This window comes from Gobio gobio, assembly GCF_949357685.1.
Source record: "Gobio gobio genome assembly, chromosome: 13".
NCBI lineage: Eukaryota > Metazoa > Chordata > Actinopteri > Cypriniformes > Gobionidae > Gobio > Gobio gobio.
Window position 1 is genome coordinate 38,211,871 of NC_137106.1, and position 17,316 is coordinate 38,229,186.

Consider the following 17,316-nt stretch of genomic DNA (forward strand, 5'->3'; position numbering starts at 1 on the left):
CATCCTTGGTGGTTACCATCTTGCTGCAATACCATTTGCAATACCCGCTCACTAATGTGAACTCGAAAAAATAATGGGAAGCGTTGATAAAACCTTTGAGTGTCTTGAAGATTTCAATACATGTCTTCAGCAGTATGAGGAGGACACGAACACAAAGTTTATCGTTTTGAAGAGTGATCGTGCATTTGGGAAAAGTGGTACGTTTTAAAAGCGATGCCATCTCAAGTTTTATATGATATTTAATATGTTGCTCTCATATAATCAGAGTTATCTCTAACTATATATATATATATATATATATATATATATATATATATATATATATATATATATATATATATATATATATATATATATATATATATATATATATATATATATATATATATATATATATATATTGGGGCGTAACTTCTCCTGCATATTTAGTGCTTTTCTAAACAATTACATTAAAACTTCCAAAACCCATTTAGACCTACAATGAATCAAGAACATGGACCATATTGAACATAAATATCATGAAGATTTGTATGTGGGCTGAGTTGTTCTGTATTGCAGTAAATCACCTAGCAACAAACAAGAGCAACGAATAACAATAATCTTAATAATTGATTTATCTGTTGAATATTTCTTCTGGGTCATCAGTTATCTTGTCCAATGCTCTAACAACCACTCAGAGCCACCTTGCATTGCCCTAACAACCACATAGCATACATTATCCACACACTATCCATAATACAGCTCCACACAAATGTCTTCTTTGTGTTTTATTCCCAATGTAGATCTGACAGTGGAAAAACAGCTGCAGTGGGAAGTGAAGATTGTTCCTTTCAATGGTGTGCCTTTTAAGATTATTGGGAAAAAGACATACGTATGTCACCAAGGAAGAGACAAGCACGCCAAAGCCAAACAAAGACGTCAGGAGAGAGAAGTAATAGTCTCGCTTAAATGTTTGATCATTTTTTGACTGAACTCAATATATTTTTTGAAATGTATTTATTTAATGAAATTATATTCATGCTCTATGTCTTGTTTTCTGTTTCAGGCACAAGGTCATGAATATTCATGCCTTAAAACTAGACGCTTAATGCAACCTACTAAAAAAATGGGCTGTCCTGCAACCATAAATGTGATTCATATTGTGAGGTTTCCTGAGTATAAGGTAAAACACTTAAAGGGATAGTTCACCCAAAAATGAAAATTAGCACATGATTTACTCACCTTCAAGTCATCCTAGGTGTATATGACTTTATAATATAGCTTTATAATAGCAGTAGTTGTAGCTCTGTTTTTGAAGTCCATAAAAATCTGTCCGTCAAATAACGTGCTCCACGCGGCTCCGGGAGGTTAATAAAGGCCTTCTGAAGCGAATCAATGTGTTTGTGTAAGACAAATATCCATATTTAAAACTTTATAAAGTAAAGTTTCGGCCGATCGCCTTCCCTATTCAATTTGTGGGAAAAGTGTTGAAAGTGCCTCTGCCGATCAAAGGCTTCCGCTACCAGGTACGCTCGTCAGACGTCGTGTACGCATCTTGAATAGCGAGAAGGTACTTTCAACACTTTTCCACGGAAGCTGATTGGCTGGAACTTTACTTTATAAAGTTTTCAATATGGATATTTTTCTTACACAAACGCATCGATGTCGTTGTGGGTTTTGGTTCTGTTGCTGTTGCTGTAAAGTCATTTATAAATATCTGAAATAATTTGGTGAAGTGATATGGAACTGTAATGCAGTCAAGACCTGCCTGGAACTACTAGCCTTGTGTTTCCCTGAAAATAATTGCACACCTTAGAACGTTGGTCAACCAATTCTATTCAAGCACTCAACAGCCCCGCAGTCTAAAAATATTTAAATATTTATATTTTTCTTACAAAAACCCTTCACTTCACTTCTGAAGGCATTTATTAACCCACTGGAGTTGTATGGATTACTTTTATGATGGATGGATATACTTTTTGGAGCTTCGAAAACTGTACAATGCGTTTACAAAGCTGGTAAGACCCAAGACCTATTTTAATATAACTCCGATTGTGTACGTCTGAATGTCATATACACCTAGGATGGCTTGAGGGTGAGTAAATTAAGTGGTCATTTTAATTTTTGGGTGATCTATTCCTATAATACATCACTTAAAACTGTCAAATTAGTATAATATTTGTGACAACAACACATTTTTGCATGCATTTGTATATAAAATAATCTGTTTAAAAATATTTTTTTATTGCCTATATTGATAAAATGGATCTCTTCCATGTTATTCAGAGATGTTGTCCTAGCAAGCCTTATCGGACCAACACTTTCGTATTAAGTGTCAGACAACTTTCATGGCAAACCGTTAAAGTACTTTTGTGTTTTTTGTGGTGTTTGTGTTGCCAGATAACTGAAGATAACCCGTACCAGAAACGAGAAAAGTCATCAGCTGTTAGAGAAGCGCTGAGACTGGATCCAAAGCGTGTTCGCACAGAAGAAATGTTTGCAGCCAGTTTCCCAGATATTAAGGAGCATCAAAACCACTCCATTGATGGAAAGGTTTGTGCATTAGTATTGATCTCAAGTCATGACAGATTTACTTGACCATTGATTGTTCAATTGTCCCAATGAGTTTTGCTCAACAAAAATGTTTCAAATAGTACACTACTGTTAAAAAGTTTGTTTACTTAATTTTTTTAAAGATGCCTTAAATTGATCTAAAGTGACAGTAAAGACATTTGTAATGTTACAACGTTTGTAATGCTGTACTTTTGAACTTTCTATTCATCAAAGAATTCTGAAAAAAAAAATGTATAATGGTTTCTACAAAAAAATATTAAGCAGCACAACTGTTTTTAACATTGATAATAAATATTTCTTGAGCAGCAAATCAGCATATTAGAATGATTTCTGAAGGACCATGTGACACTGAAGATGTAGTAATGATACTGACAATTCAGCTTTGCCATAATAGGAATAAGTTACTTTTTAAAATGTTTAGTTTTACTGTATTTTTGATCAAATAACTGCAGCCTTGGTGAGCATAAGATACTTTTAAAAATACTTTTTTTTATACTTTTTCCAACAATATATTGTACTGACCCCAAACATTTGAATGCTAGTGTATGCTGTGAAAATGTTGAGTAATGTCGTTTTGTTCTGCTTGAACTTGCAGGATTCAAGAGACATTTGGAACATCATAAAAAAGGCCAAGGCAGGAAACAGGAAGTCCAGTGTAGACCATCATAATCTACAGGTAAAGATTGTCACCTGATTGATGTCTGTTAGAAATAAACTGATTGGTGAAGTCAATATGAAACCACATGTAATATGATGAATTTCCAAGTTAAACATAATGCACAAAAAATGTGGGGCGGGATTTGAGTTTTTAAGCTTTTTGTCCTGACGAAAGATGACCAATTGTGGCGATTTCTGTGGTTGTGGCTCCTAAACGGTGGTCCTACGACGTATAGTGAGAGAGGTTCAAAGACGGCCATTGTCACGGTTTTGTGAGCAAAGATAGCCGGCCATAATTTTCGGACAGAAATTTACCATGGTCATCTCACAGTGTGTTTGCTGCTACAACCTACGTCTACTGACTAGCCAATAAAAATGCTATATGAAATGGCGTATTGATCAACAAACTTAAACCTACTTACCTTAAGCTCCATTTGCAAATTTGGCATGCCATTTTTTCCCTAGCCATGACTGCGTCTATATTCTCTTCTTTCACTCCCTCCTCTTTTTATCATCGCACATAAAAACCACAATCGTCAAAGTACGATTCAGTTTGCTATATTTGTGTACCACCAGGTCATGCTGATGAGGTTTTATTCTTCTACAGCCTACGATTCAGGTGTCATTGTCGTACAGTCTACGTACCCAAGTTTATTAGATCCATGTCGTACAGTGTGATTTGTAATGTCTGTCACAGACATCACTGCCTATTCTTTTTGTTCAGTCCTGATGTTTGCCCAAGCAGTGTCATTCTCAAAGTTTTTTGGGTTAGAGATGTTCCTGCCTTCTGTTTTATCCTTCTTTGGATTATATGTTTTTTGTTCCTTTTTTGTGGACTGTAGTCTCCTGTATTTATCTCTCTGAACTGATATTTAAGGAGAGCTCTTCAGTTTGGTGCACACTTTTTGTATTGCCTCCCAAGAAATGTAGTTTTAGTTACCTTGTGGCACACACCGATCAGGCATTACATTATGAATAACACTGATTATCTTGTTATATTACCTGTTAGTGGGTGGGATATATTAGGCAGCAAGTGAACATTCCTCAAAGTTGATGTGTTAGAAGCAGGAAAAATGGCCAAGTGTAAGGATTTGAGCGAGTTTGACAAGGGCCAAACTGTGATGGCAAGACGACTGGGTCAAAACAAAAACTGCAGCTGGGTCTCCGTGTGGTCCAATCAAACAGACGAGCTACTGTTGATCGAATTGCTCAAGAAGTTAATGCTGGTTCTGATAGAAAGGTGTCAGAATACACACAGTGCATTGCAGTTTGTTGCGAATGGGGCTGCATAGCCACAGACCAGTCAGGGTGTCCATGCTGACCCCTGTCCACCACCGAAAACTGCAACAGTTGGCACGTGGCTGTCACGTGGATGGCTGGGTGCGTGTGTGTTGCTTACCTGGGGAACACATGGCACCAGGATGCACTATGGGAAGAAGGCAAGCCGGCGAAGGCAGTGTGATGCTTTGGGCAATGTTCTGCTGGGAAACCTTGGGTCCTGCCATCCATGTGGATGCTACTTTGATACGTACCACCTACTTTAGCATTGTTGAAGACCATGTACACCCTTTCATGGGAACGGTATTCCCTGGTGGCTGTGGCCTCTTTTAGCAGGATAATGCGCCCTGCCACAAAAAAAAATGGTTCAGGAAAGGTTTGATGGTCTGTAGCACAACGAGTTTGAGGTGTTGACTTGGCCTCCAAATTCCCCAGATCTCAATCCAATCGAGCATCTTTGTGATGTGCTGAACTAACAAGTCCGATCCATGGAGGCCCCACCTCGCAACTTACAGGACTTAAAGGATCTGCTGCTAACATTTTGGTGCCAGATACCACAGCACACCTTCAGGGGTCTAGTGGAGTCCATGCCTCGATGGGTCAGGGCTGTTTGGCTGCAAAGGGGGGACCAACACGATATTAATATCATAGTGTTATGCCTGATCAGTGTAAATACCTAAAGATTGTTTAGGTATGTGTATATACATTGATTTGTTTTTCCATCTAAAGAAGTAAAGTCTGAAAGCTCAAAATCTCAGACTTTGTTTCTAACTCCTCTGCATTTTCATTTAACCTCCTGCAGTGTTGGAGTGGTCAATGCCAAGGACGCCCACACCTGAGACCTGGGTTTGATCCCTAGCTGGGGGATCAATACAGATATATTTTGGAATTTTCTTTGGACTAACATGCATGAATGACTCATTCACAATAAGGATTGAGAAAGTAACAAATCATTTTGAATTTCATGTTGACGCTCTTTGAACGCTGATCATGTTTTATGTTGCAGGGATGATTTTATTACATTCAAAACTGCTTCAAAGAGATTAATTGACAGGATATACGTTGTAGGCCTTGGTAAACACATGGAAGGAAGAGGGATGTGCCATTGAGTACAGACCCTCTCAGGAGGAGGAGGATGGTACCGTGGTGAAGATGTTTCTGTGCTTGCAGACGCCATGGCAGAGGAGGCTTATGTTACTGTATGGACAGCATATGTGCTTACTGGACGAAACCTATCGAGCAGGCAGGTGTGTTGATGTATTTAATGTAATTTCATGTGTACTAGTGCAGAGGTTAGCTTAGTTGAGGACACTTAGTATTCAGCAATATAATTTATTTGACTGCACTGACACCTATCGGATGAAAGCTGAACTGAGCTGGATGATGACATCTCTGTTTTCTGCAGAACTGCTTTATTGCTAAATTGAACTCATTTCATAATTTATTAACTTTACACAGTTATTGAACCAAACTGAACTGACTCAAACTGAATAATGACACAATAATGATGGCATTATTGATCCTTATTGCCGTTTATCACTGTAAAGCTGCTTTGAAACAATCTGTATTGTATAAAGCGTTATATAATTAAACATGACTTGACTTTATTTGACCCCCAGAGGGCCACAAGGGAGTGCTAGTGGCCCGTGGAAAAATATATATATACAGTGAGGAAAATAAGTATTTGAACACCCTGCTATTTTGCAAGTTCTCCCACTTAGAAATCATGGAGGGGTCTGAAATTGTCATCATAGGTGCATGTCCACTGTGAGAGACATAATCTAAAAAAAAAAAAAATCCAGAAATCACAATGTATGATTTTTTAACTATTTATTTGTATGATACAGCTGCAAATAAGTATTTGAACACCTGTCTATCAGCTAGAATTCTGACCCTCAAAGACCTGTTAGTCTGCCTTTAAAATGTCCACCTCCACTCAATTTATTATCCTAAATTAGATGCACCTGTTTGAGGTCGTTAGCTCCATAAAGACACCTGTCCACCCCATACAATCAGTAAGAATCCAACTACTAACATGGCCAAGACCAAAGAGCTGTCCGAAGACACTAGAGTCAAAATTGTACTCCTCCAAAAGGCTGGAAAGGGCTACGGGGAAATTGCCAAGCAGCTTGGTGACAAAAAAAGGTCCACTGTTGGAGCAATCATTAGAAAATGGAAGAAGCTAAACATGACTGTCAATCTCCCTCGGACTGGGGCTCCATGCAAGATCTCACCTCGTGGGGTCTCAATGATCCTAAGAAAGGTGAGAAATCAGCCCAGAACTACACGGGAGGAGCTGGTCAATGACCTGAAAAGAGCTGGGACCACCATTTCCAAGGTTACTGTTGGTAATACACTAAGACGTCATGGTTTGAAATCATGCATGGCACGGAAGGTTCCCCTGCTTAAACCAGCACATGTCCAGGCCCGTCTTAAGTTTGCCAATGACCATTTGGATGATCCAGAGGAGTCATGGGAGAAAGTCATGTGGTCAGATGAGACCAAAATAGAACTTTTTGGTCATAATTCCACTAAACGTGTTTGGAGGAAGAAGAATGATGAGTACCATCCCAAGAACACCATCCCTACTGTGAAGCATGGGGGTGGTAGCATCATGCTTTGGGGGTGTTTTTCTGCACATGGGACAGGGCGACTGCACTGTATTAAGGAGAGGATGACCGGACCATGTATTGCGAGATTTTGGGGAACAACCTCCTTCCCTCAGTTAGAGCATTGAAGATGGGTCGAGGCTGGGTCTTCCAACATGACAATGACCCGAAGCACACAGCCAGGATGACCATGGAGTGGCTCTGTAAGAAACATATCAAGGTTCTGGCGTGGCCTAGCCAGTCTCTAGACCTAAACCCAATAGAGAATCTTTGGAGGGAGCTTAAACTCTGTGTTTCTCAGCGACAGGCCAGAAACCTGACTGATCTAGAGAAGATCTGTGTGGAGGAGTGGGCCAAAATCCCTCCTGCAGTGTGTGCAAACCTGGTGAAAAACTACAGGAAACGTTTGACCTCTGTAATTGCAAACAAAGGCTACTGTACCAAATATTGACATTGATTTTCTCAGGTGTTCAAATACTTATTTGCAGCTGTATCATACAAATAAATAGTTAAAAAATCAAACATTGTGATTTCTGGATTTTTTTTTTTTAGATTATGTCTCTCACAGTGGACATGCACCTACGATGACAATTTCAGACCCCTCCATGATTTCTAAGTGGGAGAACTTGCAAAATAGCAGGGTGTTCAAATACTTATTTTCCTCTATATATATATATATATATATATATATATATATATATATATATATATATATATATATATATATATATATATATATATATATATATATATATATATATATATATATATATATATATATATATATATATAACTATAACAATAAATACATTTTGAATGAAATAAAACATAGAAAAGTACTACAGAGAATAGAGAAAAAATGCAATGTAAAGTAATCAACACATTTATAATATTCATTTGTTCACAGTATTGTTTGGGTTTTTATACTTGAAAATATGCAACTACTGTACTTTTTAAACTTTAGGATGTGGGTGCCTCGCATGAGGATGATCATATTTGTGGGTCCGTGGCATCTAAAAGATTGAAAACCTCTGTACTATCGCATACAAATGAAACCTCAAAACCATTGTCTTTGTCTCACAGAAATTCACTGCCGCTCTTCTTTCTGTGGGTGAGGACAAATGTCAGCTATGCTGCTGTTGGACAGTTTGTCCCACAGACAGAGACTAAAGAAGACATTGCAGAAGCCTTGAAGGTGTTTCAGAAGTGGAATTCAGACTGGAATCCATCACACTTCATGGTGGACTTCTGTGAGGCGGAAATCAGTGCTCTAGAGGAGGTGTTTAAAGGTACTTAATAAAAATTAAAAAAAAGATTAGTGGACAAATGGTTCCATATGGTTGCAGCATTTTATCGTTTCAACAGTTTAAGTGAGCAGCATGTTAAAACAACGGCGCTGTACATACCACAAATGCTCAGGATAATGATCTTTCAGCACAATATCCTCTTAAGATTTGTATCTTGCTCCAGATGCACTTCGTTTAAGCCCTTTCAGCACACTGTGTTGCTTCTCTCCCCGAATAAAGATGCCATGTTACTCAATAAAAGTCAGATGACACGGTTATTTTAACAACAGTAGTGCAGACACGGTGGTGAGCAGCAAAAGAGATTGATACTTTCATTTAAAACACTGTAGAAAATGAGAATGCTGCAATGTAAAATAATTTTTATGTCAAATATGACTCCAAACATTCAGCTAAAATTTGTGACGTGGCGCCTTGACACACTAAAGATGTTCATGCTATTATTTCAGCATGTTAAGAACATTTCATAATACAGTAAAACATGTTCTAATGAGATTAAAGGGGACCTATTATGCAAAATTGACTTTTAACTTTTAAATTCACTGTGTGTAGACAACCACCCTACTGTGGTAAAAATCTGCTATGTAAATCCTGTAGCTGTAGCCTCATGCCTGATGCTCTCAGTAATGTTTCGTTTTCATTTAGCTAAATTAAATCATCATCATCCTCTAACCTTTTCTACCCTCACAGCTTCAGGGTGTGCTGTGAATATCTCTATAATCAATGTCTGTGATATCAGAGTTGGATATTGAACAGACTACCACAGAATATTTAAAACAGGGCTCTCAAGTCTCATTGCACACACACAAACACACACATACAGAGAAATGTTGAATTCAATTTTTAAAAAAAATGATTTATACAAATTTTTCAGATCAGAACCTCGTCCCCACCGTCGCCAAAATCTCACTCTGAACTCAGTTCAAAACTAGAGAGCCCTGTATTTATGTTGTCTTAACCATTAGATCAGCAGTGCCTAACCAAGCTCATTCGTCCCTTATATTAATTTACAGGCAAGGGCTACAGGTTGCGTCTAAAAATGGTTGTATAAATGACAACAAAATATACATTTGCGACAGTAATTAAAAGAAGGGAAAATTCCATTTTAAAGTCACAATATGTTAAATTAAAATATCCAAAAACCACTACAACAGTGTTATATATTTTGTTGACTTGTGTACTTATATTATCCCAAATGTTTCGAAGAATTTAAATCCAGAGAAATAAGCTATTTTAAGCTTAGAGACGGAAAACAAATTATTGTACAGTAATTTACTGCCCTCAATCTCGGCGTCATCAAGCTACGCCTTTGTTTTGAATAGGCAAACTCTAGACAGTTTGCTTTGCCTCCACTTTGCGTCGGCCGCTTCTTTGCCTCTATGTCGTGCACTAAAATCGCTTAATGCACAGCTAGCCGCGGATTATCCCTTAGGTATAATATTGCTCACTTTAGATTGGAACGACACTTTGAGTAGCGTAAACTTACCATAAAAATATGGTTTTGAACATTGTCAAAATGATCCCATTTCCCATAAATCTGAAACAGTGTCTTAAAATGAGCCATTCAGGAATGTACTTCAATGTGACATGACATTGGAACAGGCCCCGCCCACGACTGGCGACGGAATCTGCCCTATTAGCTTTGCTCCTCCCCTGAGTGAGCTGTACACAGTCTGCCATGTTTATCTCCTCGCTAAGATGTGTGGGTTCAGAAAACCATACATTCACCTAAAGGATTATTAGGAACACCATACTAATACTGTGTTTGACCCCCTTTCGCCTTCAGAACTGCCATAATTCTATGTGGCATTGATTCAACAAGGTGCTGAAAGCATTCTTTAGAAATGTTGGCCCATATTGATAGGATAGCATCTTGCAGTTGATGGAGATTTGTGGGATGCACATCCAGGGCACGAAGCTCCCGTTCCACCACATCCCAAAGATGCTCTATTGGGTTGAGATCTGGTGACTGTGGAGGCCATTTTAGTACAGTGAACTCAAGAAACCAATTTGAAATGATTCGAGCTTTGTGACATGGTGCATTATCCCGCTGGAAGTAGCCATCAGAGGATGGGTACATGGTGGTCATAAAAGGATGGACAGGAACAGAAACAATGCTCAGGTAGGCCGTGGCATTTAAACGATGCCCAATTGGCACTAAGGGGCCTAAAGTGTGCCAAGAAAACATCCCCCACACCATTACACCATCACCACCAGCCTGCACAGTGGTAACAAGGCATGATGGATCCATGTTCTCATTCTGTTTACGCCAAATTCTGACTCTACCATCTGAATGTCTCAACAGAAATCGACACTCATCAGACCAGGCAACCAGGCTTGAATCAGTCGGCCCATTCTCCTCTGACCTCTAGCATCAACAAGGCATTTTCGCCCACAGGACTGCCGCATACTGGATGTTTTTCCCTTTTCACACCATTCTTTGTAAACCCTAGAAATGGTTGTGCGTGAAATATTGTGAAATACTCAGACTGGCCCGTCTGGCACCAACAACCATGCTACGCTCAAAATTGCTTAAATCACCTTTCTTTCCCATTCTGACATTCAGTTTGGAGTTCAGGAGATTGTCTTGACCAGGACCACACCCCTAAATGCATTGAAGCAACTGCCATGTGATTGGTTGATTAGATAATTGCATTAATGAGAAATTGAACAGGTGTTCCTAATAATCCTTTAGGTGAGTGTATATCAGAAGTTTAAACTGATATGAGTTTAAATCACATGTATATAATAAACTTTCATGAAGATGAAGAGCTGCAATATCATGTGAGCGTGACCGTGATGGAGATGATAATCAAAACCAGAGCCGTTGAAAAACAGTTACGACACTCCCATAGACTTCCATAGGAACTGAGGCATGCGGAAGTAAAGCGTGGCATGGAGCGACCAATAGTTCCAAACAACCAACAGACTAGAACACTCAACGCTGTAAAATCATGCACTCACATGACCCAAATAAAATGACCAGATCACTCAAAAACAACATTAACGTTATATCTTCTTTATCTCTCCCCAGAATAAAATGCTACTGTAAAGCCTAGTCGAAGTCGATGCACATATTGTGTTCATATTTACCAGAAATGTCTGCAAATATAGTGGAACTGGTGTCTGTCCTGCTTAATCCTATTCAAACAGATTGACAGCGAGTTGTTTGGACCTATTGAGGGCTCCATGAACCACATGACCACGTGGCGGCGAGATCAAAGAGTGTCGCAACTCTCTTATTATATGGCTCTGATCAAAACCAAACAGATGTTTTGTTATTTTTGGCAGAGTATCTGAAGCATTAGCTGTAAAGGCACAGCTCACAAGGGGAGCAGCAGCTCATTTGCATTTAAAGATACATGCACGAAAACAGCATGTTTTTGCTTGCACTTAAAAAATGGCATTTACTACACGGTATAATAAATGATCTTAAGAGGCACATTCTGGGGACACCTGACTTTTATTAAATCTTGTAGAAAGGGACATAATAGGTCCCCTTTAATTAGAAATGTCATAATTTCTGGCATGATGCTCATGATTAGATAATTTTGACTACAATATTGCTGTTAGATTCTTATTTTAAGAGAAATATAAAAATTGTCTTCTCAGAATTTGGACCACTTCAGCTGTGGTTCCGAATCTAATATAAAATGTGTATCACTTGTGTGTTCAAGTGAAGTTAGTAAAAATGTGAATTGAATTCCTGTGTCATATGAGTAAAAGATTAATATTTTATATATTTCACTTCTTGATTTAGACATGTTGAAGGCTATAACATCTAAATGTTAAATTACTGGTTTACATTCACCCTTCCTTGTAGTTGTAGTTAGGAGAAGAATAGATGTGCAAAATATTCTATCTGACGTGTGAACAACATCTTTGTCATTACAGGTGCTAAAGTGCTCCTCTGTGATTTTCACAGAGAAAAAGCATGGATGGAGTGGACAAGAAAAAAGGAAAATGGGGTGACATGTCAAGAAAAGGTTCTTGAACTTCTACGGGCTATCGCAGATTCTCAGACGAATGAGGACTTTGAGAACGGCACTGTTACCCTTCAGCAACATCCAGACTGGCAGTCAAATGAAAAACTGAGAAAGTTTCTCCACAAATGGCTTTGTCATGCAGAGGTGAGTGTATTACATCTGTCAGTTCTATTAATAATCAGTAATGATGAAGGTGGGAAAACTAGTGACGCATATTAATGCTCTTATGTTTCCTGAACTAGAGATGGGTAAATGTGTTCAGAAAGGAGAACCTAAATGTGGCCGTCACAAATAAAGGTGTTGAAAGACAAAAGGATGTCTTGAAGCATTCGTACCTTAAAGGTCACAGAAACTGCAGCCTGAGTGAAACACTAATAGTCATTACGAGAGAATTCCTGCCGAGATCCTATCAAAAGTAAGAACTGGATTGTTGTGGAAAGCCATTTGGCGCCTGTCATATTTTACCTTAAAGGCACAATATGTAAGATTTTTGGATTAAAATATCCAAAAAACACTAGAACAATGTTATATATTTTGTTGATCTATGTACTTACATTATCCCAAATGTTTCCAAGAATGTTTAAATCCAGGGAAGGTCCAGCGTGCGTCGCCTATAAATGACATACCCGTGTTACCCTCGATTTCCGGTTTTACTTTGTAGAAACCATGAAAACACCAAAGATGCTTTAATATATTGTGTGTTTTATTAAACAGGCGAGCAACTGTTTGGATACATTTATAGACAGAAAACGAATCATTGTTATACAGCTTAACACAGTTAGTCTTATTGTCTAAATCTGGTTGGAGTACCATGATTTACCATGCCTAATGCTGCGTTCACACCAAACGCGAATAGAGCGTCAGAAGTGAGTGATTTCAATATTAAGTCAATGGAAAGGCGCGTTGACGCGCGTCTGGAGGTCCCGCGGCACGATGGACGCGATTTCGCCTCATTCGCGCGTCCAGTTCGGCCGAATTACGCAAATCGCGCGCGCCTTGCGCAATGCGCGCCTTATGCGTGAGTGGTGCTTTTTGTGCATTCACGCGTTTGAAGCGAATTCGCGTCTGACGCCCGAGTTGAAAAATCGGAACTTTGGCGTCAATTCGCGCCGCGTTAACCAATCAGGAGCCTGCTTGCTGCTGTCACGTGGTAAAGTGACGTGATGGGAAACCCTGCATAATTTAAAAATACTACTATTGTGTCACAAAATGTAGTTTTAAGACTTTTTCAGGTGAGAATGTAGTTGTTTAAAGCTCAAATCTGTGGTTTATTAATAAAGAGAGCGCCTATTTAAAAAAAATAATCTTGTGTTTTTGGAGTTGTGAGATCCAGGCGATCACTGGGCACTCAGCACTCATTAACCCCGGCGAGAGCAGCCTTTCCTCGGCTAGTCCTTCTGCCGTTTGCCGCTGGCTCTGATGTCCTGTAATGGTTCGTCTTGTGTGGATCTAACGGGCAATCTTTGGTGTCATGAATCTATAATTTGTTGTCTGCCAAATCGTTTTGACTGAGGGCAAAAGAGAAGTTTCATAACTTTACTTTTTAAGGATATTTAAATATACATGTAGTGAAGATAATGTAGGAGTTGCCTGGACCACATTTGTGTGGCTGTAATGTTTAATATATATTTTTAATGAAAATGAAAAGAGGCAGGGTGGTGTTTTATGACATATTTCTCCTGGAGCGCCTTGAACACACGTCTAATTCGCTTCAAACGCTCAATTTATACTCACATCCAATTTGCTGTGGACGCGCGAATGGATTCAAAATGTTCAAGCGTCCAACTAGACATGGTAGACGCGATTTTGACGCTCTATTCACATTTGGTGTGAACGCAGCATAATATCTAACTTACTGCAGTATGCAACAAATATCTCATAGTAGCCACCAAGCGAACACACAGAGTAGCAATATAACATAACTTTCAACACACTCAAATGTAGTGTTGTAGTCAAGACCACCTAATCCGAGAGCGAGTCAAAACCAAGACCAATGTGTGTTAAGACCAAGACTTTGAGGGGTTGAGACCAAGACAAGGCCAAGGCAAGGCGAGACCGAGTCAAGACCAAGACCAGACCAGCACTCCTTAAAGATCCACATTACTGCCTGAGAAATAACTTATTTTAATCAATAAACATAATTAGAATAAGACACTATATATAGAGCTGTTATACCAATCAAATGAAATCATTAACAACAAAATTAATCTTTGCACTGGTGGTGGTACAGAAGATGCATCTGAATTGGTAAATTACTAATGCATAAATAATGTTAAGGAATAATGTTTTAATTTTGTTTAATTTAATGTTTGTATAAAAGCAATATAATGTTTGCTGTCATGCTCAAATTTGTGAAAACGAACATCCAATCACATTAATTATGTCAATAAATAAATCAGACAATGCACTGGCAATTTAGTAATATCCCAACAGTTGTGGTCTTGAAACACAACCCTGAGTCCTCTAAGTCTGAGACCAAGACAAGACCGAGCACAAATGTGGTCGAGACCGAGACAAGACCTTCAAAAAATAGTTTTAAGACCGGTCTCAAGATCAAGACCGGTCTCGAGTACTACAACACTACTCAAATATATCTAAAATGATAAAACAGCGCTGCGTTACCCAACATATGCATGACTGGAAGAAGTTGAAGCGTTCGTCTGCGGCATAGTAAAAGAAAGATTGCATATTGTGGCTTTAACACACAAGAAAGAAAATCATCCAATGATTTGGAATCATCCAATGAAAATCATCCAATGTTCAACTAAACATGAATTTGGCTAACTAAAAATCTCTTTTTCCATGTACAGATACATTGAATTGAATATCAAATGCTCAAGTGGCTCACACAAATACAGCGGAAATATGCCTTGGTTTCTAAGAGACAGACCAAGAATAATGGCTCAACACATCATGAAAAGGCACCAAGAGTCGCTCCTCTTCAATGCAAGAGACATAACATCTGCTGGGGAGAACGTCTTCAGTGTTCAAAGTCAGACTTCACAGGAAGAACATCTGGTGAACTTTGGAAAAAGCGATGAGATGCCTTCATGTACATGCATGGACTGGAGGAGACATCTTCTCCCATGCCAGCATTTCTGTGCTGTTTTTACCTTAGTTCCTGGATGGAGCTGGGAGAATCTGAGCGCTGCTTACAGGAAGAACCCGCTCTTCACGGTTGACAATGTTTGCCTGGGACACTCAGGGACACTTCCTCTAACTTCTGCTGATCTTCAAGGTGAAGAGCTTCTGAAGCAGAATCAGGATAACAATAATAGTCCAGAGGGAGACAGCTGTACTTACAGTCCAGAGAGAAGTCTGTCTCCTGCTGCTCCCTCAGAGACCATCCTGATCACCCCTAGTGTTAAAGCAGAAAAAAGGGAGAAATGCCGTACCTTGTTAAAGGAGATATCCAATTTGACATGCCACATACAGGATGGGGCGTTTCTAGATTCAGTGACTGATCACCTAACAAATCTTTTAGAAGATTTAAGGCGACACATTCTCCACGATGACATCCTTGACCTTTCCTACGCACCACCATCCAAGAAAATGTGTTCATCAGCACCCCTCGGGCACCCAGAGCCACTTAACTCAATCCCAGAAAGATGCCCCGTATCTGGAATTGTTGGTGATGTGGGCAACCCCCACAAGTGACGTTTAAGGTGTTACTTCCCTTGTTTGTACAAAATCTTTTCATTAAAATATTTAATTTTCTGTACTAGTATGTGTGGTATTTTGAGCTGTAGTTTTTCCTGTTCTTGAGATATAATATAGGTGATGTAGCCTCACGGTCTGGGCTGGTAACTGAAAGGTTGTAGGTTCAAACCCTGCAAGTGGTGCTGGATCATTGTTCTGTGCGGTCTTGATAAAACCAGCCTGCTGGTCATTAAAATAGCCATCTTGAGCATTTTAAAGTACTTTTTCAGCAGAAGACAGAAGTAGAAGTTATGTTTGATACAGTGGGGCAAAAAAGTATTTAGTCAGCTACCAATTGTGTAAGTTCTGCCACTTAAAAAGATGAGAGAGGCCTATAATTTTCATCATAGGTACACTTCAACTATGAGAGACAGAATGAGAAAAAAAATCCAGAAAATCACATTGTCTGATTTTTCAAGAATTTATTTGCAAATTATGGTGGAAAATAAGTATTTGGTCAATAACAAAAGTTAATCTCAATACTTTGTTATATACCCTTTGTTGGCAATGACAGAGGTCAAACGTTTTCTGTAAGTCTCCACAAGGTTTTTACACACTGTTGCTGGTAGTTTGGCCCATTCCTCCATGCAGATCTTCTCTAGAGCAGTGATGTTTTGGGGCTGTCACTGGGCAACACGGATTTTCAACTCCCTCCAAAGATTTTCTATGGGGTTGAGATCCGGAGACTGGCTAGGCCACTCCAGGACCTTGAAATGCTTCTTACGAAGCCACTCCTTCGTTGCCCGGGCGGTGTGTTTGGGATCATTGTCATGCTGAAAGACCCAGCCACTTTTTATCTTCAATGCCCTTTCTGATGGAAAGAGGTTTTTTTTCAAAATCTCACGATACATGGCCGAATTCATTCTTTCCTTTACACGGATCAGTCATCCTGGTCCCTTTGCAAAAAAACAGCCCCAAAGCATGATGTAGCCCCCTTCACAGTAGGTATGGTGTTCTTTGGATGCAACTCAACATTCTTTCTCCTCCAAACACGACAAGTTGAGTTTTTACCAAAAAGTTCTATTTTGGTTTCATCTGACCATATGACATTCTCCCAATCCTCTTCTGGATCATGCAAATGCTCTCTAGCAAACTTCAGACGGGCCCAGACATGTACTGGCTTAAGCAGGGGGACATGTCTGGCACTGCAGGATTTGAGTCCCTGGCGGCGTAGTGTGTTACTGATGGTAGCCTTTGTTACTTTGGTCCCAACTCTCTGCAGGTCATTCA

General features: G+C 39.2%; 1 protein-coding gene across 1 annotated transcript; it reads left to right on the plus strand.

Annotated features, from left to right (window-relative positions):
• Positions 1-14: 14 nt before the first annotated feature.
• On the plus strand, positions 15-16,107 carry LOC307136146 (uncharacterized protein). Its single transcript, XM_079832930.1, has 10 exons — positions 15-197; positions 783-931; positions 1,046-1,162; positions 2,380-2,532; positions 3,149-3,229; positions 5,557-5,735; positions 8,181-8,386; positions 12,296-12,531; positions 12,630-12,802; positions 15,198-16,107. The coding sequence occupies exons 1-10, from the start codon at positions 74-76 to the stop codon at positions 16,042-16,044; spliced, it is 2,265 nt and encodes a 754-aa protein (XP_079689056.1). The 5' UTR covers positions 15-73; the 3' UTR covers positions 16,045-16,107.
• The last annotated feature ends 1,209 nt before the right edge of the window (positions 16,108-17,316 follow it).